The following is a 23165-nucleotide window of genomic DNA, read 5'->3' as shown; positions in this document are numbered from 1 at the left end:
CAAATTTTACCATTTGGATCAAAGTTTTTAAAAACAATAGCACTCAAACTGTGAATCTACTTTGGAACACTGAAGGATCATTAATGAAATCTTGTACTCCCTAAACAATGTCCAAGTTTTGGAAGGATAACTTAACACGCTGACTTTTTAGATACCATAGTACATCACACAACAGAAAGTTGTATTTTTACTTTAATAACATTATGTTTAACATGATCTGATAAACACTTTGCCAAGTTCATAGGTAAGACAGGGGCATATAATCTACACCTGATATGTTTTCCTTTGCACTTTCAGGATAGTCAGGGAGATTCATTTATTACCTTTATAATTATCTCCTCCTCTTCCACCTTCCCTTGATGCTTTAACTCTGGCTGCAAGCATACTAAAGAATCTGTTATCTTGTCTTTGAATGCAGCTGCAGCTTTTACATCTCTCACCAGCTACAACAGGGACTTGTACAGGTGAGAGTTAGCTGCCAAGAAAGGTCCACCTCTTGCTCCCTCTAGAGTTTCACTCACAGGAATCACAATAAGTGGTGTAGCACAGTTTCATTCCACTCCTGTGACCTTCAGCAGGAACAGATTTGCACTGAGGTGCTGTACTTAAAAACAACTTTTTATGTATGCTAATTCCCACAGAATTAGTAGTGGCAGGATTAGATCAAAGGAATCAAATATACATTTTTACACTACTATTTTGTCATCTCCAAGAGTAATTGCACCTTCTTGTTAAAGAAATCTTACGTAAAAATGAGAGACAGTGAATATCTAAAAAAGAATAAAATAAAGCCCTTTTCCTCCTATGATATGTCTATTCTCCCTGCTAGAGCACTATCTGAAGAACCTGCATGGAGTCCTGCAATTCTGAAGACATGAGTATTTTTTCTTCACTGATATGAGTTGGTCTTATTAAAAGGCTTGCAATGCAAACCATGATATTTTAGGGGAGGCTTCTGATGTTACGTCACCCACAAACACCAATGAACATACTCTTTTGGAAGAGATTTTTGAAGTCTGATGGCCAGTGGAGACAGAAAACTATACGGAGTGTAAATAGTTTAACTAACTGGTTATTCCACTTGTCCCCCAAATCCTTCATTTTAAAAAATAAAAAAATAAAGTTCTCCTTCTCAACAAATGTGGGCAACTCCCAATAATCTATTTCTGCAGGAGTAGGTCAGCCTTCTCAGGCACAAAAGCAAAAGTGACAAATGAACCATCTTGCACCAATACAGTCTGACCTCTGAATATATCACTGAGAAATCTCTTCGGCTCTGACACATGAGAGAAGAGGCACTGCTACTTTAGGAAAGAGAACTGACCCCTCCAGGCATCCCTCTTTATTTAAAATGTACAGGAGAAATGACAGAAACAATTGACTTGTGCATGATGCAACAATGAGAGTATTTGCAGCAAGAGATATTTGAAAATCAGAAATGTACTTAACTGCATGGAATTTTAAAGGATAGCTTTAGAAAACAGTGGCACCCCTTTGCCACTAGAATCATATAGATAGACTACAGAGATGGAACATACAGGTTGGATATTAGGAAAAATCTCTTTTCAGTAAGAGCAGTGAGGCAGTGGTTGCCCAGGCTGCCCAGGGAGGTGGTGCAGTCACCATCCCTGAGATGTTCAAGAACTGTGTGGATGTGGCACTGAGGGATGTGGTCAGTGGGTGTGAGATGTGGGCTGATAGTTGGACTAGGCGCTCTTAGTGGTCTTTTCCAGGCTTAATGATTCTATAGTTCTATGATTCTGGACACATCTTTATTTTTTGCAGTCAGTTTAGGCAGTTACATGTGATCCTTGTTCACATGTAACAAAACATTCTGTTTTTGATTCCTGCTAAAAACCACGGCCAAATGTAAGGGGAACTCCAGAGACCCCTCAAAAAAGAACAGTTGTCAGCACCACTCCCTCTCACAAACTGTTCAAATAAGACTGTGTGAGCACGTTATAGCAAGATACAGCATATCTGCATCATTTTCACTTTTGTGAAGGCTGACTGATACTAAATCATAGCTTAAACAATAGATGGAACATCTAGTTCTTTACATTCACCTACGTCTTGAGTGCCTGGTGCAGGAACTGGCAGGCTCAGAGACTACTTGTCCCGTTACACGCAGGATTCAGAAATTGAGTGCAAGTGCAAAATACGATTTTCATTGTATGAATTTGCAGAACAACACTGACCCAAGGAGGGAGAAAAGGGAGGAGGAGGGGAGATCACAGTTTCAGACTCCATCAAGCACAGCCAACTCCTCCCCCCTCAGCCACATATCTACTGTAGCACCACATCCAGCCAGGGGCCTTCCTTGGTGTGCAAAACACCTGGAAGCTTACCCTCAGCATGAGATCAAGGCAGCTGGTGTGCGGAATCTGGAGTCTGTGTTTCACGTTCTGCCTCTTCTGCATCTTTCTTCACCAAACCACAGCTAAAAGAAAACTGAAGTTTGTGTCTGTAGTAAGTATATAGTTCATGGACAAATGGACTTAAAAACCTGTCACTCTTTTTGTGGTCTGGAATGTGTTTGTGTGTGTAGGGGGAGGGATATTTGTGAATATGTGAATACCAAAATGTTTACTGCATACTCAGAATCCACTATTGCATTGCACAAAGAACAATCCCCAATTATAAATAACATTTTATATCTCTTTTATATCTCTTTTGTGCAGTCCTGGATGAAAGTAACCTTCTGGAACAATGGCATGTCTTTTTGTATCTAGCAGTAAGAGAGGAGTTGCACAGCAGTATTTTTAAAATATAAAATGGGATTTCATAACTAAATTTCTATGGATTTCAAAAATACTCTTTGCCATGGAAGAATTTTTACTCTTCCTCTGTTTTCACTGCATTAACAAGCAAATCAGATTTCACTGTGTGAAAGCCAGACAAGCATACAATGGTACTGAATACACAACAGAGAAACACTGCTGTAAAATGAAAGCTACTTGCAGTGACTATGATGTACTGCCATTTGCATGAAGCCTGACTGTGGTCTGCTCTGAGTATTGCACAGGCAATATAAATTATCAGTACAGTTTTTTTCCTATAGTTTTCAATTAATTTCTCCTGCTTGGATGAATAAATAAATAAATAAATCTGGTGGTAAAATCTTAGGATGATACAACATAAACTTACAAGAATAATGTTGGACAAGGGGAGAATCCATCACAGGAAAGAAAAATTTTGATGTACCTTCACAGATGTATCCTTTGTATGAAGGGAAATTTCAGAACGTGTTCAGTGTTTTCAAAGTAACAGTTCAGCCTGTATTCAGATGATAAATGACACTTTCTTTACCTTTTCTGGTGTAAAAGACAGCACATGGCTTTTTAGGGCTAATTTCTGCCAAAATACAGTGCTTAGCAGCACTCTGCCACAGAAACTGTATCTCCAGTAGCAGTTTATTTTTCTTTCTTCTGAGCTCTCAGTCCCAACACAATGTTAATGTCCTAATATTCCCAGAAAATTATTTACACGTTTCTTTTCTCTCTGTCAATGCTGTAGTCTGTACCTCCTAACATACATAAAACATCTCTAAAATATATTAAAAAAATATAATTTTTTATAACTTGCAAACTAAAAAAGAGGAGTTACACCTGTCTAAATAAATCAAGCAGGTACTGTAGACCTAGACAGTACCTACTAGACAGTACCTACCACTACTATCTAAAGCACAGATAAGTATAGTGAATACGTTTAGTATGTGTTAGTACAGTATTCACTGTCATGGCACAACTGTTGGATCTGCACTATTACACCCACCATTAATAGACCTGTAATATGAAGGGAATTCCATCTGTTTTGTCAGGTGTTTCACCACGGCGATCATACCCCACAGGAGTTTTTTCCAACTGACAAGCACAAAGAAATTGCAAGGCAGCATGGATATGGACAGCTTACCAAGGTGTGTTTGCTGACATACAGAAATATATTTGGTTTTTAGCACTTTGTTTTAACTTCAATACAGTTCCTGTTCAGTTGCCACATGCAGATCTCTTGTAAATAGAACGTACTGGGAAGCTGTGATTAGTCACTGATTTCAAAGACACTGAGTTGGCTGTTCTGGTCCAACCCCAAGGCATGCTGAGTTGTCTGATTGCAGACTGGGGTCTACTGAGAGGAGCCAGGCACTGGCAATACACTTGAGATCAAACACACAGTTTTAACCCAATGTGGTGAAAGTGCTCACAACCACCTTCAATTCCTGATGGGTAGGAATTCTTCCTAGCTTGTGAACTATTAAGGTCAGTATTAGCAAAAATGTCTCTCACGCTGTGCGAGGGAAAGTTGATTTAAAGCTCAGCTGGTTTAGGTGTTAGTGGGATATAAGTGGAATTGAGCTAGTCTACCAGTATCAGCTGATGGTCTTAGCTGGCAGCAAATCAAGCAACAGCAGATCTCAGCTGCAGAAACTGTGTTTCTCCATTAACTGTTATTAGTATTAATGCCTCTTCTTGTAAATGGTACAAAGGGTGAGCTCCTGTGCCATTAGGCTTTGAAGGAAAACAGGGACACTAGAGGGGTTTCCCTATGTCTGCTCTGCTCCCACCAACATTTTCTATTGTGTCTGTGCTTCCACTCCTTTCCTGCCAAGATAAGCCATTTACATGGAAAAATGCCCGAGTCATTTGTCCAGGATTTGGAAACCAGGCAGCCTCACTGAAGAGGTTTTGAGGTGCCAAAAGCTGAAAGGACCAGGAAAAAACAGCTATTGTGTGTATGTTCACAGACTGTGAGCCATGTTTGCAGGCTCAGCGCGTGCCTCTGAGAGGTGTCTGCACAGTAAGTTTGCTCAGCAGTTTGTGGACACCAGCAGGTCCAGCACAATGAGCGTGTTTCTGTCTCCTGGAAGAACTTGTCACTGGCCAGGTCTCCAACAAAGTCAGGATAGAGCAAACTGCACGTGGGGCTCCTCCTCCACTCCATTCTCAGAAGGATGTAGCAATCTCTGAGGCGAGGTCAGGCCTGTTTTCCTCTCACACCATCTCCCTCGAAGAAAAAGGAGTAAGAGCTGAGGCAGCAAAGCTCGTTCAAAAGCAGAAAGCAACAAAGAATGTTTCAAAGGTGGTTAGGACCAGCTTCCTATGCATTAACTCAGCTATGACTCAAGCACTTCATATGTACGTAATGCAAGTTCAGCACAACATGCCAGCATGCTTCAGGCTTCGTAAGCTCTGGGAGGCTTTAAGACACTGGGATTTAGCAACACATATTAGACAAGCTGAGACAGAAGCTTCAGATGAGCACATACCCTAGGAAACTTTGGGTGCACAATTCCAGCAACTGGAAGAGGCAATCACATATACAAGGCACGGACCATGCCTGGTACTCTGGATAAAGCCGTCAGTAACCTGGTCTGACCTCTGACTGCTCTGCGCAGGAGGTCCAATCAGGGGCTTCCTCAAGTCCCTTTCAACCTGAATTACCCTATGATCTTATGACTCAGAAGAGGACTGTGAAGCGGTGAATAATCACCATACTTGAGATCCCAGTGCAAAGTCATGGTTACGTGAGCAAAGTTGAATATACTTCCATTTAGGCTAGGAAACACCAGGTACAAGTAAAAAGATCACAACCATGAGACCATTACAGGGACACTGCACATGATTTTCATGTCATGATTTCACAAAACGATAATAGTAATCTGGAAAATGTTCATTAAAGAGCTACAAAGATTCTTATGCTAGAAAATTTGTTTTGTTGTGAGAGAACTGCCATCTATCTCATTTAACACAGAGATTAAGTAATTGATTCAATTTTATTGGTGATTATCTTACTGAAAATAAGATTTGTGATGGCAGAGAACATGCCCTTCAAAAAAGTTGCAAGATCCAGTAGTTGAAAGCTGGAGACATATTCAGGCTAGAACCAAGAATCAAGAGCTTTAGACTGTAGTTAACAATTAACATGGCACTAAAATACCCAGGGGCATGTAGGACTCAGTCTTCTATTCAAAATTTTCGGTCTTTCTGGAGGGGAAGATCTTGCACAAGCCAAAAATGTAGCTTCCATGTGGAATCTCTGGTGATTCTCTGTGGCATTCGTATCCCGGACCTGCCTTCATAGTCAGATGGTTGCTGTGTCTGCACCCGATTGCTGTGAGCCAGGAACTAAGCAGAAACCAGACAGCTTTGTTAGGACACGTCTATAGCTACTTTAAGTAACCCTTCCCCTGTTAACCTTGTTAGTTTGGATAAACAACCACATGGCTTTTGGAAAAGCAAAATGCAAAACTGCATCTGTCAGGAAGACGTAGCTTGTCCATTATGGGTGAATATAGAGATGACCTTTATGGTGAAGCCTATTGTGAAGATGGCATTCACCGAATTAATTAGTATCTTCTTTTTGACAATTCTTATAGTACAGAAATAAGAAGAATCTTTTAAGTAATCAAATCCAGGCCTTTGCCATGGCAAAAAGCCACATCATACAATCCGGGCTCATATGTTTAGCAAGATCTGCCTTTGAACTGCTCAGGTATTTTTGCTTCCATTGCTGTCACTGAAAGGTTGTTCTTGAACTTTAGCTCAGATGGTCCTTCCAATTTCCAGTTCACTCCTGGCTATTTTATATACATGTATTTTAGTATAAATACTGCATTTTCCTTTATAATCTCTTTTAAATAATGTAAACTCCCATGCCTCTGTAATGAAGTGCTCTAAACCCTTACCGTCTTTAGAATTCACTCAGCAAGAATTCAGGCTTTCTAGGATAATAAATGCAATCCTTTGCCTACAATAGATGCATTAGGATTTCTTACAGATATGGTATTTCTTTATTAAGTCCCTTTGCAGAATGCTGCATCTACCTAAACTATAGCTAGATGCACAGGAGATTCTGATTTTTTGTCCATTGAGATCTGAATTTCACTTATTAAGATGTGAGTTTCAGAGACAGAGAGTAATGACGTTCATTTGCATGCAATCTAGATTGAGTGCAAACATCTTTTCTCTACTTTTTTTTCCTCATGGCTAAAGAAAATTAGTATTAATGAGACTATGTTCCTGTAGTGAACATTTCACATTGCATATAAGAAAATAATAAAGCTGAAATTCCAGTACTGCCACTTTACTCCATTTTTCTCCTTTCTTTCCATCTTCCCTTTACAAATGAAACATTTTATGAAACTTTTTATAATTTTTGGTTTGTAGGAATAGATGCACAGAGCATTTCTTGAGGCTCTCACACTATTCTGTTATTTCTACAGTTTGGCATACAGCAACAGTATGAGCTTGGACAGTTCATGCGGAGAAGATATTCCTATTTCCTGAGCGTTGTTTACAAACGGTCTGAGGCAAGTACTGGATCTGGAAGGGAGGATGTTTCTAAAGATGTTGATAGAACTTCTTGGATCTGTGAGAAACTGAACTTGGTACATTTGGAGGTAACCTACTGAACTGAGTATCCAAAACTGAATATTCAAAGTATCCCTGAAGATGTGGCTCAATTTTGAGTGAGCCTGATGGTAAGCCGAAAACTGTGCACAAGGTTTTTAAGGCTGTATATGAGGCTCAGATATCTCACTGTTGTATGACAGAGTATCTGTCATCTGTGCTGGAGATTTCAAACTACACTTTTCCATTTACCGTGCAGACAGAGCTTAGTTTTCATTTCCAGTTGCTCAGTGCATCCATGATGTCCTAATTTGTTTGATCAAATGAAGGTAGCCCTATGTTTTTCAGTAGGACTCCTAAGGGAGCAGCTGCCACTCTCCTGTCCATCCAGGTTTTATTCCAAGGCTCTGTTTCAGCTTCTTTCTTTCTCCCCTCTTTCTTTCTTTACCTCACTCTGTTTTAATTTACTGTGCCAATTTACTCAGCACAGTACTAGATCACTTTTCTATCAAGAGAAGAGACTTAACAGGAGAGATTACCTTAAATAAATTAATAAATACAATTCCTTTCTTCCTTCAGATTTATGTTCAGAGCACTGACTGTGATCAAACGCTTATGAGTGCTCAGGCAACTCTTGCTGGGCTGTATCCACCAACACAGGGACACATTTGGAACCCCAGAATCCTTTGGCAGCCGATTCCAGTTCACACAGTGCCACTGTCACATGATAATGTGAGTATAAACTACAAGCACTTGTTTTCCCTTGATCATTAGTAAAATATCTAGTAAAATATATAGTAAAATAGAGCATGTGAGATGTAGGAGCCTGAAAAAGGGCACAGCAACAACAATGAAAGCTATATTAATTACAGGCATCATGCAGAAAGGAATAATATGCTGAGTAGAAATACTGTCAGGAGTTTCCATGGGAACGGACTCAGATGGACTGAGTAGAGTTCCCCATTTCTGGAAAATCTGTGTTAAAAAGCTAAGAAAGATAAGGAGCATACACTGTGAGTCCCATTGTGGAAGAGGTTTACACATATTTGTGGTAGATTTTGTGCGCTTAGAGATCTAGTTAACACAATCTGTGACAGAATTTGGTTGAACAGGGACATGGAGCATTGGTTCTCACCTCAGAGTGATGAGAGCTTGAATATGGAAGATACGAGATGTATGTCTTCCTGTGCATGAATGCAGACTGGTGTAGAGTCAGGAGATGCTCTGACACCACTGCAGATGGTAGTACTCCAGCAAACAGTCAGCATCACCTGGTTGGCATCAACACCACTGTCACACTCAGCAAACAGGTACTGCAGCTCACTCATGCCTAGGGGATCAAATAAACAAATCAAACAAATCATAGTCATAAATGCAAGTTTCCTACTTTTTTTACAACTTGTCTTTTGACTGTATTAATTTTTGCTGCATATACATGTAAGATTGAGACCATATATATCCTTCTACCCACTTCTACCCAAGTGTCCATCATTTATTCATTGGTAAAGCTATGCCTGTTCATGGACTACGGTTATAATTCAGAAATTCTTTCTTACCATCTGGAAGAGATAGATTATGTTTCTAAAAAGACTGAGGAACTGCTCTGAAGCTTTCTCAGTTAATTATCCCTTTAGGACTCCCAAGTTCTTTTTAAAAGCTCTTTTAACTACCCGGTTATATAAATGGAGATTCCTTTCTGGAAAAAGGACAAAGAGCATATTAGAAAGAAGAAAAAAAAAAACACTAAGGATATCTCATTGTCAAAGGAAAGATGAGTTATAGAAATTTAGCCAGCTTCTTTGATTTAGCTGAAGTAAATGGAACTGTGTTAAGTCTACTGAATACAGCTGAGTATGCACAAAGACTTACTCCTGTCCACCTGCTGCATGGTAATTCATAGTAGAAAGGTGACAGTATGTTTAAAGAAAGACTGAACACAGTGAGTGAAATCATCTCTGGGGAAGCCAAGCACAAAGCAGTACACGAGGGCTTGTGTTATTCTTCCGTCAAGTGACAAATTCAGTCTTCTGTAAATGACTCCTTTAACTTTGATCTGCTGAACCTACTACTCCTCTAAACATGTAATGATTATTTTCTAAGTAGTCATCAATATGACTCTTATGGTCCTTAGATGAATATCCAAGAAAAGAACACTCCCAAATAATTTTGCAGCTTATTTTAATTAGTGCAGCCATTCAGGACAACAGTCTTACAAGGCTATGTTGAACAAGAACAAGAGGAATCTTGCCTAACTAATATTTTGCAATTTCATTTTCAGTTGCTATATGTACCTTTCTCACACTGCCCAAAATACAATGAGCTTCTGAGAGAAACTTTTGCAACAAGAGATTTCCAGAAGCAGCTCAAGCAGTACAGGGTAAAGTATTTTAATTTCTGAAATCTTCAATTTAAAATGTACTACTTTTGGCAACATTATCTAGCAAGTATGTTTAAAAATGGCAATCAGAATGCTCCTTCCAGATATGTAATCTTCAAAGTGGGTGTATACGACATATCCAAACTACAATTACAATATTATGAGCCACCTAGATTGAACCATCCCCACCAAATGAAAACTGCAAGTCATAGAAAAGATAAATGATTGACTACCTTCAAAAAGAAAACATTACATCTACCTTCCTTCTAGTAGAGCACAGAAAACAAAAACTCAGATCAGATCAGTGCCTCACTTCAGTAATTATCTCTATACAGTTTCATGTTAGCAACTGCTCAGGTGTTTCTGACTGTATAACTCCTTGCTAGTTCAGATACTACCACAGAATTCTCTCTGCTCAGTTACACAGTTTTTTTATAATAGTCCCGATGTTTTCCTCATTACCTTCTCATGCCTCACACCTAATGGCTTCATTCAGATACTCACATTCCTGCATCTGTAATATATCCCTTCATTTCTTTCACCGACATCAAATTACTTGCCATGAGTATGTAACCACTCTCATATTCTACTGAAAATTTCTTCTTTGTGGGTTTAATCAAAATGGCATTATCATACTCACCTGTTCTCCTATAATCTTTAACCACCTAAACAGCCATCTACCTCTGCATCTAGGTGTTAGAATCACGTGAATCATAATTCCCTGTTTTAGACCTCTTTGCTACTCATTACCAATGTTGGAATAACAGTTTCTCACACTTCTATTGAATATTTCTTGGATTCTGCAAGACTTCTTCATATATCTGCATCCATTCTACCCACTTTTGAACATTCCCACCAAGCATAAACTATTTCTGTACTTTAAACTTAGACTCAGATTACCATCCTTATTTTAGATGAATAGGCTGTATTCTCTTTTCAGCCTAAAAGAAAACTTTTATTTCTTTTCTTCCCTAATAAAAACTAGGGGTATAAATTAGCATATTTAAGTTTTCCTGATTTATGTATCCTCTGTCATTAATCGACACCATAATCTCTCCAGTATTACCATGTGATCCTATGTCTAGATCACTGAGATCAGTAGGTGTTCTTTAGCACTACAGTAGTAGATGGGATTGTAATTAAGACAGATCCCAAGGTAGGAATGAAGAAACCACGCGTTTGACAACTCAAGAAGCAACATGAAACATATACATCCCTATATCTGAGATGTAGAAGTGGGAGGGAGGCCATAGCTAAAAAATAGGATGACAGCCAGGTTTCACAAGCTCTTAAATTTTTGTGCAAGCATTGATTTTGTGTCTGCCAGATGATTATGAAAACATGTGGAGCGTGCAGGATGAAAAAGGATCCACTTGAGCAGATAGTAACTGCCTGCCGTGAGTCCCACCAAACAACAGTACAGTGCTTAGACACCAAATGCAAAGACTATGTTGTTTCTAAAAATTACTGTGTATTATGGAAGTGTGTAAAAACAATGTAGAAAGTGTGCAACAAGTTTCCTTTTTTGTATTCCAGTCTTTTCTCAAGTTTTTAGCCTCTCACACTGGATACCCACTGAAGAAATTGAACAGTGAAAGAATTTTGAGGATCTCTGACACTTTACAATATGAGGTAAATAATACAAAGAAAATTTCCAAGGTCCAATATAAACACTTACACATTATCAAAACCAGTCTTAGCTTTTATTTCTATGGTTTGAAAAAACTCAGAATAAGGTAACTCTGTATTTCCAATTCTTTTGAGCCACGGATTATTTTCAGCTCCTTCCTCAGAACACTTATCTTACATCAAATTCACAGCTGAATATCCAGCTGTGACTGTGTGAGGATGCTGTTGGTCATCCACCACCGTAACAAACACGAACCAATGGCCTACAAATGCAACACCTCATTAGTGATTGCACATGCACACTTAAGCAAAAGCAAACTTTTGGGTAAAATTGTCTTGTTACTCCTCCAAACCAAAGATGCATGGGCGTAAAACTTGTTTTTGGCAAAGACAACAAAAACATGCCTCCACAAAGATTTTATGCAATTTGTATGATAAGGCCCAAGCTGCATGTAGGCCATAATGGTCATTTTCAGGAATTAAGTAGCCACTGAAATGACACAAAAGATTATTTGTGCAAACCTTGGGAGCCTTGTTCAAGCAAATGGACCATGCACATCACACAGAAGCACAGCTTTTACAACAAAAGGGGTGTTCTGGTACCCAACTGTCACAGGTATATGGGTCTCACAGAATAGTATCTCTGACAGGGATGTGAAAAAAACTTTGAATGCTCTTAATTTAGCAACCAGCCCTACTTTGTGCCACTTCCGTCTTGAGTTATGCCAGCTGAAGCAAGTAAAAATTGCAGGTAGTCTTGTATTAAAAATATCTTTGATAGTGTTGCAGGCAGAGCTTGCTATGAACTGCTTTACAGCATAATTACTTTAAAATTCAAATATTAATAATAAATTGGTCATCAACAGTAGGATAGCTTCTGGGAAACTGAAGCAGTTTTAAGATGTGTTCCACAGCCAACACATGCTACTTGGGTGTGATGCTAATGAGTTTGCCTTCTGCCCTGCAGTTTCTGGAGGTCCAACTCTGATCAGTGAAGTTGACTGCATTGCTAGCCAGGGCCTGAGTTAAATGAATGCATTTTGAGCACTGTAATTTCAATGAGGTCACCTTTTCATATTGCCCAAATTCAGGACAGTTCAGGACCACAGCATTTAATGTCAATTGTTACATCATACTGAGAAACCCATGCCACCACAGCAATGTGAAGAATTGGCAGATCCCATCAGGGAGCTTCCTGACTGCTGGAAGGCAAAACCAGTTAGTTGGGTTATTACTTCTAGTGTTAGATTGATTGAGCCTTGGGCTTTCATATTACTCAGTGAAGACTACTGAGATACAAATTAAGACATCTGCCACAAAAGTCACTTTTGCCCTCTCAAGTGTATAAAGACAGCTTTTTCACTTTTTTTTTTTTTAAACAAAATTAATGAAACTTCAGTAGCATACATCTCTGTATTTGTTATTATTGGCTAAGTGTCATCTGACTTGTAGACTGAGGTGCTTGCTTGCCAGCAGCATTGTCTTAAATAGCATGGAAGAAGGCAATTTTTTTTTTCTCAAGGCACAGATCACATTTGTTAAAAGAAAAAGTGACCTAAGCCGATTTAACCTAACACGTTTCACTTATCTAAATAGATCCTAAGTTAAGTAGTTGGCTCCACCTGGTGAGCTCAGCCCTCTGACTCACATTCACAAGAAATAAAGGAAAAATGCCAACTTGAAGCTGGAATTCAGAGCAGTAGAAACCAGGAGTGCTGGCACATATTTCCTTCTTACAATTGCCACCATTAATTTCTCTTGGGTTGTTTCCCAAAACGAAAAATGAATCCGTTATATTCTAGCTAGAGGATTGCATCAGCAGCCAGCACAGCTGGAATGAGTAGGTATTCTAAACTCCATAGACATACATCATTATCCACTACATCCAAATTACAGCTATATATGTTATTACTTAATTGATGGATCTTGGTCCAAAGGTGCCAAGTCTTCAATCTTGATATCCCTATGGCATTTGTTTCAGTAAAGATTTTGGGATATATTCCAGTAGATGGTTGAAGAAGAGTCACGGGGTGAAATTTTTGCAACCTACAACTACATTATCAATTGGCATAAATAGTGCCATTTGCTTTTTATGTAATAGTTTTCAGTATTATATTTCCTCCTTTCGTTGAACACTGCCCTTCAGATTTGTTTTAAGCAGCAGGATGTCAGAAATAAGAATTCTCAGCTGTCTAAATGCAAAATACTGAAAAACATTATTTGAGAAAAAACATTCAGAATCTGTTCCAATATGCATTTTGTACCAAAATAATAATAATTAAAAAAGTTAGCAGTGGGAACCAACAAGAAAATCATCATGTTTTCTTTCTTCACTGTAGGATATTAACAATTACACTTTACCTGCTTGGGCTACTCATGGTGTCAGGACCAAGCTGATAAAGCTCTCAGAGTTGTTATTGCAGGCGGAATTTGGGTTCCACAAACAAATACAGAAATCACGTTTGCAGGGAGGTAAGCAAAATTCTAACCCCATTTAAAATCAATAGTACAATGGGAAAGAAGAAAATGTGTGTAATAAACATGGCTATAAAAGATGCTATGATGCAGATATTTGCAATTGGTACTAAAGGATTTTGATTAATGAGAAGAGAGGTGGTAAGGATGTGAATCACAAACATCCTAATTCAAGATTAAACTGAAGCAATCACTCTGGTTATACTGTATAAGAAACTCAAAGTAATACACAGATTCTGCTGAACTGAATCAACTCTGAATTTAACATAAGCCAGCATGCTTAACTTTCAAAATATTATCTGTAATAATCTCTAGAATGGTAACTTTGCTTCCTAAGTCTTCCTTTTCCATTACTGGGTATACTAAAATGAGAGTATTCTGGGCTTTATTATTCTGTTCAGAAATAGTTGCTGAAATTTTAAGATAGTTAAAACCTTTTTAATCACTTATTTGTTTTCCGTTCGTCCACTGTCAACCTTTTGGCCTCATTTTTGCTTTATATTGCCACTCTACAATCAGGTTCTGTGAGCTACGGGGACAACTCACATATAAGCAAGGATTAATTTGTTTGCCTTTTTGGAGCTCCAACATACAAAACTAAGCACGAAATTAAAACCTCTCCTCTTGCTTTACTACCAATTGCTATTAGAAAGTATGCCAGTAGACAAAGATAATAGGTATGTTTCATTTTGCTAGCATATATACTTCTCCTTTGTAGAATTTTGACTCCTGGAAGATTCCAATTTTATGCTAATGTAATTGCTGTAGAAGCTATTAGGGGTCCCAGAAACATTTTACACAGATTCAAATTCACTGCTCAGAAAAAAGATAACACCAGGGCATTCTGCACAAATTCTCTAAACTGAATACAATAACTCTGATGCATTTAAAGAAAGATTATGTCCAAATATTACAAAATGATACAAACATTAACACAAGCATCTCAGCCATTGTTGGTGCTTACTTATTTTCTTTCAGGTCTTCTTTTAAAAACTATCCTAAAGCATATGTCAGATGCTAGAAAGCCTTCACACCATCAAAAAATGATTATATATTCTGCGGTGAGTCCTTTTTTTTTAAGTTCTCTTTCTGCAGTTATTAAATACAAAGAAAGTCATGCTGCTTCATTTCCTGCATGAAATACAGATACAAGCACTTTTATTTGGTTAACCTTAGATACCACTGGGTTGTTTTCACTCTGTAATGAAAGGAGACTATTTTGCAACCTCCATTTTCCACCTGATGGCATAGCTTATTTCAGAATCTTATTGTTTTGATTCAGCAGAGAAGTGAAGAAAACAAAGATAATACAGAAACATACCTCCTGCTTCCTGTGTCTTTTTCAGACGTAAAAGTGGGGGGGAAAAAAAAAAAAAAAAAAAAAAAAAAAAAAAAAAAAAAAGTTAAAGTTTCTTATTTTTGAAGGTATTCTGAAAGCAGTTACTCAGTGGTGACCTTATGTTATTGTTTAGAATGTGCAGACACTCTCATAAGGAAATGAAATTCTGAGACTGCTCTGAGTAAAAAGCTTCTATTCCTAAATTGCAATTTGATCATGAGCTGTATAATATATATATCACCCAAATACCTTTCAGATTTCAAATTCTGTTAACTTATCACCAGTTTTTATTAAAAGAAGTTTTCACAACTCCTAACTTCAGTAAGACCTGCAGATGCCTAATACTTCTTAATATTGAAATATGTATACGTTACACATGCAGCATTTCAGCTGGTACAGCCAGAAGGGGACAGTGCTTGTTAATCACTGCAGAGGGCAAGTATTAATGAAGTCACATAAGTAATATTAAGTGTACAGATAATGTACTGGACTTATTCTTAAGTAATAGTTACGTGCAGTGATTTTCAGTAGCCCTTTAATGGTGGTTTGTTTTTGTTTTTGTTTTTCTATTTACAGCATGCAACCACTATTGTTGCCTTACAGATGGCACTCCATGTTTTCAATGGGAAACTGCCTCCTTACAGTGCTTGTCATTTCTTTGAACTCTACGAGGAAAAAAATGGGCAAGTATCTGCAAGCTGTACTGCTAGCATGTACTTATTTTGCCTCAAGAAATGTGTTGCTACCCCAGACTAACTAGACTGGATACACAGGGTTCACTACACAGAAAAAGATCATAGATTGATTTTAATTATTATAATTAGACTCAAATTAGCAATTACTGACAGCAGCAGAACCACATCATTGCAGCCTAAGATCTTTCTCTATTGTTCCATTTTGGTTGAGGGCTTTAATCTACCCTCTTTATCTGTTTAGCTCCTCAACTCTCTATCAGTAAGACAGTCTACATGCATATTATACTACCCATTTATTGTTTAAGAAGATCTCTTTAGAGTATTAACGATACATATTATTAGCAATACAAATAAGTTTCATCCCAGAGTACAACCACTACAACGTGGAAGATCTCTGTGGTTTCACACACCTAACTTTATTTTGATAATTCTGTATTTTTAAGCAGGCAATACACCATAGAAATGTACTATCGGAATAATACTTTGAGAGATCCCCACCCTCTCACTCTCCCTGGCTGCAGTTTTCGTTGTCCACTAGAGAGATTTACTCACTTGGTCTCCCCAGTCCTCATACAACATTGGACAAGAGAATGTAGGATACAGGACATAAAATGAGGTAAGTTACATGTTTGGGGGACAAAATTAAGGTCAGGATTTGAAACCAAGAGCTCATTTGAATCTTTTTCTTAACGATCTGGTCTGAAATGAAAGAAAATCAGATCCAGTAAGACAAAATTTTATCCATGGCCACAACATTTTACTCCATTGATATATTTATTTAACTTCACCCAACTTGAAATAGAATCAAAGCTGATTATATGTTAGGATTCTCTTTTTTTTTTCTTGATTCAACTGATCTTAGTGCAGTCAAAAATACTTTCAGTCCCTTAAGAAACAAATCCAAATGGACTGAATTGTGTTAATTAATTCTACAGTTAGAGTATTTGTCCAAGCTAATTACCATCGGCACGCATTCGTTTGATTTTAAAAGACATTCAGAGATCAAAACAGATGAATATTGAATAGTATACCGAAGTAGTACCTACCAGAAAGTCAAACATACAGATACACATTGGCAGTACTAATGCATTCCCTAGTAGGTTGGCTGTATCTCCATATCACGTTTTCTAACTTTCCTTTTTGAGTACTGATGATGGGGCACACCCAAATGTTTAGCCTTCAAGTTTAACACAAAAATTGAGCATTGTTTCAGTTCTCAGATTTTACTTCAATAAAAGTTAAATGGCTTTTACACCAAGTCCAGCACCACCACTCACAACTGCTTTCACTGGTAATCCTCAATGCTGAAAATGCATATGGACTAAAAATAAAAATACTTGTGTATTGTCATATCAAAATCTGACACTTGCCCATATTCTATCCTGGTTCAGTATGATTCTGTCTCAGTAATTGATGGGGTCAGCTCCTAATTTTGGAGTTCATGCCTCTTTCCCTGCAGGAAGTTTTAGACATGAGCAGAATCTGGAAAAAAGCAGTCTCCTGGACACCGCCCCACAGCCTGCCCAGCACTGCAAGGTCTTAGAGGGACCATTCTGTGCTGAATCAGTGTGAGCAGTAATGAAATGTCGCACTGATTCTCAACTGATGCAGCTAGGCTGGACTAGTTGGTGTGTAACACTGGGAAACTAAGCTGAGCTGAACAGTAACACAAAGAGTTTACAGATCATGCTGGTCACTACATAACTGCAATTTCACTGCCTTACCCGGTTTCCAAATTTGTTGAAAATCATATCAAATATTGTCCTTTGCTTATGCAACTGTTAACACTTTAACTGTATAGGCATCTAAGCATTTGACAAACAGAAGGGTGAGACTGAGCTCAGTAAATATTACATGGTTATTCTACTTGGAGATGCCATTTCCCCAACATGGAGTTGTTTCCTTAATATGCCTAATTGAATGCTCATGGAGATGACTTATGAACCCAGTATAGGGAAATACAGGGATTAGGAAAGCATTGCTAATACAGGTCACACCAGAGGGCAGTAGCAATGTTTGAGAGTGGTATAAATCAGAGCCAAGTTCTTCCACATGATGATGACCACAGCATGGAACATAGGAAGTGAAGACTGCTCAATATGTTTGTGGAGGAGATAAAGCATTTCTTTGCATTTATCTGTCTGGAAATTTTCAGTATGGATCAGCTCACAATTTCAAAAGACTTTTCCTACTTCCATCCTATTTCCATCCAAATGGAAGCAAAACTGTCAGCTCTTCTGTACTTAGTATGACCTACCTGCTTCTTCAAGTAGTAGCGATATATTTGGCATGTCTTCTGACAAGGTTATATGCTAAGAAAGATTCTCTCATTTTGTCTTACCTTTAGGTGTTGCCTCCAGGAAATTCAGCGTGATTAGCTTTCAAAACAGTTCCTCCCACACTGTGATGTTACTACAGTCTGAAATTTCTCATTAACTTCCATCATTATGAACAACAGTCTCCTGATCTCTATCAGAAAGAAAGAAAAACACAAAAAAAAAAACCCGCATTCATCAGTACAGCAAAGCAAAATTACAGAAAGCAGTAACTTACCCTTTCTTAACAGTGGCTTTCTTTTATAAAGTATGAAACCCAAATGCATTGTGAAATTGAGTATTTATTCTAGGTTTATTTATTGCAAAGTGATTTGACAGGACTAATTCAAGAACATAATGTAAATTAAAGTGTTTTGAAGGGCAATAGCCTTAACATAGAGCAAAACTGGAAAATACTTCTGAAGAGTGTTGTTCTGTACCCTTTTGGAGACTGGGACAACTTCCAGAACTGGTGAGGGAGGCAGTGCTCCAAAAGGAGTCAGCAACTAGGGAGCCATTATAGTTTCCTCATACTTTATACTCTTCAAGAAATAATTATTTTACACAAACAGATCTCAGAAGCTACAAAAATAACAATAATGGCTGTTTACTTAGTGAATATTTGTCTTGCTTTGTGTGCAGGGAGTGGGGTGAGTGGTTGTGGTTTTTTTCTTTGTATTTATACACAAATATTACACCTGTATATGGAAGGAAGGAGAGAGTTAAGGAAATAATGGACCATGAGGCTACACCTAAAAGCAGCCTACAAACAATCAGTCTGGCTGTCATAAAGACATGGCAGGCAATTTGTTGACCCAATATGGCTTTCACGTACTGAGTCGTTGTGTCTTTTCAAAAAGATAGCAAGGCTAAGTGTCAACTTTGAAAGAAAAATCATTTGTGATTTCAAATAGCTTTACAAACATCTTCCTTTTGTTCTGTTACCTTGATAATGTACTCTGCTCTGATAACATAAAGTCTGTGCTTCAGAGAATTTTGTCAGTCCATATTGTTCTTGATGTTAACAGAAAGATCCTACTAACAACACAAAAGACTCTGCAGCTTTGTGCTAGTTAAAACATGCAGAATGTGCTGGGCAATAATTCACTCGTTTTATTTTCTAATACTGCTATTTCAAAAACAATTTATGGCCTTACCACGAACACTAGATTAGAATCTACAGATGCAGATAACTTTTGACAACAGCGGACAGTTCTTTGCTTGAAAAACTAGGTTTGTTTTTAATTTCTTAAAGAGGATATATGAAGCTTGTTGCCCACAGGTCACTTCAAAGAGAAAGAGAGTAACAGATGAAAATGAAATACAAAGAATTTTGCCATTCTTTTCCTTGAACCTGACTTTGAAAATGCAGGCTAAGCCCATAAATTGTGTGCCCCTCTTAGAACTACAGCAGAAGCAGAGAAACTGCTACTACATAAGCTACAAAAGAATATAAAAAAAAAATAAAAAGATCTCTTTTCCCTTTAACAAAAATCTGAAGTTTCAGAATTCTCACTGTTAAAGCCCAGTCTCTCCTCAGCAGAGCCCAAGCAACAATTCCTCTGCTTTCTAAGCCTCCATAGGAAGCAGTTTAGGAAGAAGAATTGTAGTTAAATTTCATAGCAAACAGGTTCAAAAATACAGATAGAAATAAATTACTGCCTCTAGTGAAATAAAAGGCAACGTTTTTTATATCCTTTTAGATACAGTAAGTAAACAAGGATATAAACATTTTTGAACAGAATAAGACAGCCAGTTGTAGCTGCTTCCCAATGCAAAAAGATCAAGTTGTTTTATTTCTTCATATTGCCTCAGTGTCCATAGTAGACGCCAGCAGAGAGCCTTCCCAGATCTGGCCATTCTTATAGGAGAGTTAGTGTAAACCCTTTGAAAGGTTCACTGCAAAGCCAACACACCTGGACAAAACTGACCATCACACCTCCCTTAACAGCAATAGTATTTTTAAAAAAGCAAAAGAAAACCAATTAGAGAGGAAAATGTAAGACCCCATACTTACAAGATCATAGCCTTGGTGTATAAAACCAAATTTTAGGCACCTTCTCTTCTATTCTGTACTTGTTCCTATTTCTTCTTATTATTCTGAAGCTGTATCAGCTTGAATTGTTTTCAGTGTTTTATTTGCCAGATATTTTTGAGTGGAAGTTCAAGAGCTGTAAAGGGGGATTCATTCTTTTCCCACCAAAGGCAAGGGTAACATTTCTGCTGGCTTCCCAGACCTGAACAAGCAGAGAGTGCAACGCTCATACAGCTGAGACATTCTTCATTATTCTCTTTAGCCTACAGTTTGTAGATCCTCTTCCCCTTCCTCATTCAAATTCACCTCTCAAAACTTTCGGAACCATGTAAAGACCTTTCTTCTGTCACACAGTTTTGTCCTGGAATGGGGGACCATGGAGTTGTGGCCTGGCTCCATAGTTCCCTTCAGCTTCAGATGTGCATCCAAGCTGTGCCAGCTTCTTGCAGAACTACAACAGAATGTTCTCCTTTTTCATTATTGGACGACGTTTTCTTCCCTGCTACATGACCTAGTAAACGTCTTGAGCATTTCAATTCCTGTGGAGAAAAAATAAATTTCTAACATATACTGATCACAATCACAGAATCGTAGGGGTTGGAAGGGACCTCCAGAGATCATCGAGTCCAACCCCCGTGCCAAAGCAGGTTCCCTACACCAGGTTGCACAAATAGGTGTCCAGGCAGGTCTTGAACATCTCCAGAGCTTCACAACCTCCAGAGATTCCACAACCTCCCTGGGCAGCCTGTTCCAGTGCCAATCCCTAAATGCAGGAAGCAGTTTCATCTCTGTCTTCAGTGCAACAACTTCCACCTAGTGCGTGCCTGGGCTGTGCTACACTGCTAGCAGTTAGCTAAGGTTACCCTTCCATACATTAAAGAGTGAGTTATTTTGCAAGCAGTCTGCTTCAAAGCCACTCCAGCTATGCTTCAGCAAGCCTTCAAGACAGGCACATGCTTTTAAAATAGACAAATTGTGCTCAAGCTAATTCCACTAAATGCCATAATTTAATAATTACAATATATGCCATGGAGCCAAATTAGCATATAGATTATACAAATAGTTTGAGTCTATTTACATTATGATGCTTTGAAAATTTTAATGACTAACTTCAGAATAATTTTTTTTAAGTTTTATTTTGAAGCAAATTTTCCTTAAAAAAAAAAAAAAAGGATTTAGTTGCAAAGTATGACAAATTTACAGCTGTCAAAAGCACAGTAAAAATGGCAGTCTGCCTTTATCCCAAACTGGAATTAAAATACAAGACAAGTAACTAAATTTACAAATGAAATACATACTTAGAGTTTACCTGCAGGACCCCGTCTTTAAAATCACTGCACAGGAAAGAGGCTGTTTTTTTCATTTTGCAATGTGTAATGATTTTTTTTTAGGTTATGGTGCCCATTTTCGGGAGATATGTCTGCTAACACATCCACTAGCAAAATAAATATGCTAAAAGGAGGAATGATGCCACACAAAGTAAAACTTTATTATACACTTGATTTCGGGTTGAAATGTCATTTTGAAAGAATTGTTAGCAAAGCCTTTCTACAAAATACAGCCATTCTGTATTGTTAAGCTTTCCTAAATGATGCCATCCAACACCACAAGAAATATTTATTTCTCAATTGAAGCTACCATATGGGTTCTGTAATAATAAGATTCTCAGGTTATGGCTTCTCACCTTCATTAGCCACAGTCACTCATCACAGGAACACAATGAAACAATAAGCCTTATGAAACTCATGAGTTATGAATTTCCTGGTAAGGTTTAATAATGAGAAAAACTTTGAAAACCAAGCAATCCAAAGTGTTTAGGAACCACCTACTGAAAAATCTATACAGATTAAAAAATAAAGGCATCCTTTCTTGAATTTTGAATAGTCTTAAAATATTCTTAAGAAAATGTCTTTTTTGAGCAGCATTCTTAAATAATACTGTAGGTGATCATCTTACATTTATTTTCAGAAAGGTAAAGTAATAGGTATCTTCAAGTATGAATGACTTTCTTGTATCTCCTACATAGGCACCATCACACCAGGAGAGACCAAAGACAACAGGGAGAAAACAGTGAAGGGAAAGAGGAGTTCAAGTGAGCGCTGAATACTGGGTACAGATAGAGGGAAGGAGGTGGGGAAATCTGGAAGCTGTGGTCCTCCTCCCTTCCATCAGGGGAAATGGACTCTTAAGGCCATTCACACAGTTAAGAGAACACTTGAGGCTTAGTATAGGATCCTATGGACAGAATATCTGGGAAATGCTGAAGTACCTGTTGAAGAGAAAATATTACTGCAGAGAGCTCAACAGAAGACACTGAGACAGATTGGAGAATGAAAGGAATGGTATGACTCAGACAATATGTGGATGATCTTAACTTTTAACATTTATGGAACTCTATTTAGAGGTCTCTACAAACTGTACTTTGCTTGCTTCAAAAAGCTTTATGACTAGAAATAATGTCATTCTTAGACTTATTTTATGGAGAGGAATTCAGGAGAGACAAGCTGAGCAATCTGCTTAAAGCCACTGAGCCAGTGAGCATCCAGGGCCTGCTCAAAAGAAATTTCTTTGGGAATCGGGGCCAAAAAAGAATTTGGCGTGATGAATTACAAAAGCAGAAGTATAGATACACTCCAATGGAAAAGAAAAACAAAACACTCCAAGAGCAAATAAACTGCCCAGGAAACAGCTTGAAGAATGTACTTGCTGTAAGGCTTACTTAACTATTTATGTGAAAGCTGAAGTCTTCTTTAAAATAATTATTCTGATTTTGCTGAGACAACGTAGATGAGGAGAGAAAAAAGGTAGGTGGGGAAGTTGAAAAGAGGATTAACTGGACAGAAAAGAGAAAGCAGTATTGTCTGGCTCTTGGTTCTGAGTTCATCCTTGTGGCTGTGCTATCATCTGGAAAAATTCGAAGCCCTAAGAAGTAGAAATAGAACAGGTAGGTTAGA

General features: G+C 38.0%; 1 protein-coding gene across 1 annotated transcript; it reads left to right on the top strand.

The window, feature by feature from the left end:
* Positions 1 to 5330: 5330 nt before the first annotated feature.
* LOC306948783 (prostatic acid phosphatase-like) lies at positions 5331 to 16476 on the top strand (the record flags this gene model as incomplete). Its single annotated transcript, XM_079538480.1, has 5 exons — positions 5331 to 5354; positions 7220 to 7396; positions 7926 to 8078; positions 15743 to 15849; positions 16308 to 16476. 5 exons carry the CDS (start codon positions 5331 to 5333, stop codon positions 16474 to 16476), a joined length of 630 nt encoding a protein of 209 aa, XP_079394606.1.
* Positions 16477 to 23165: the final 6689 nt, after the last annotated feature.

The sequence above is a fragment of the Tetrao urogallus genome (assembly GCF_951394365.1).
Source record: "Tetrao urogallus genome assembly, chromosome: 7".
Classification (NCBI taxonomy): domain Eukaryota; kingdom Metazoa; phylum Chordata; class Aves; order Galliformes; family Phasianidae; genus Tetrao; species Tetrao urogallus.
This window is presented reverse-complemented; position numbering and strand designations above follow the sequence as displayed.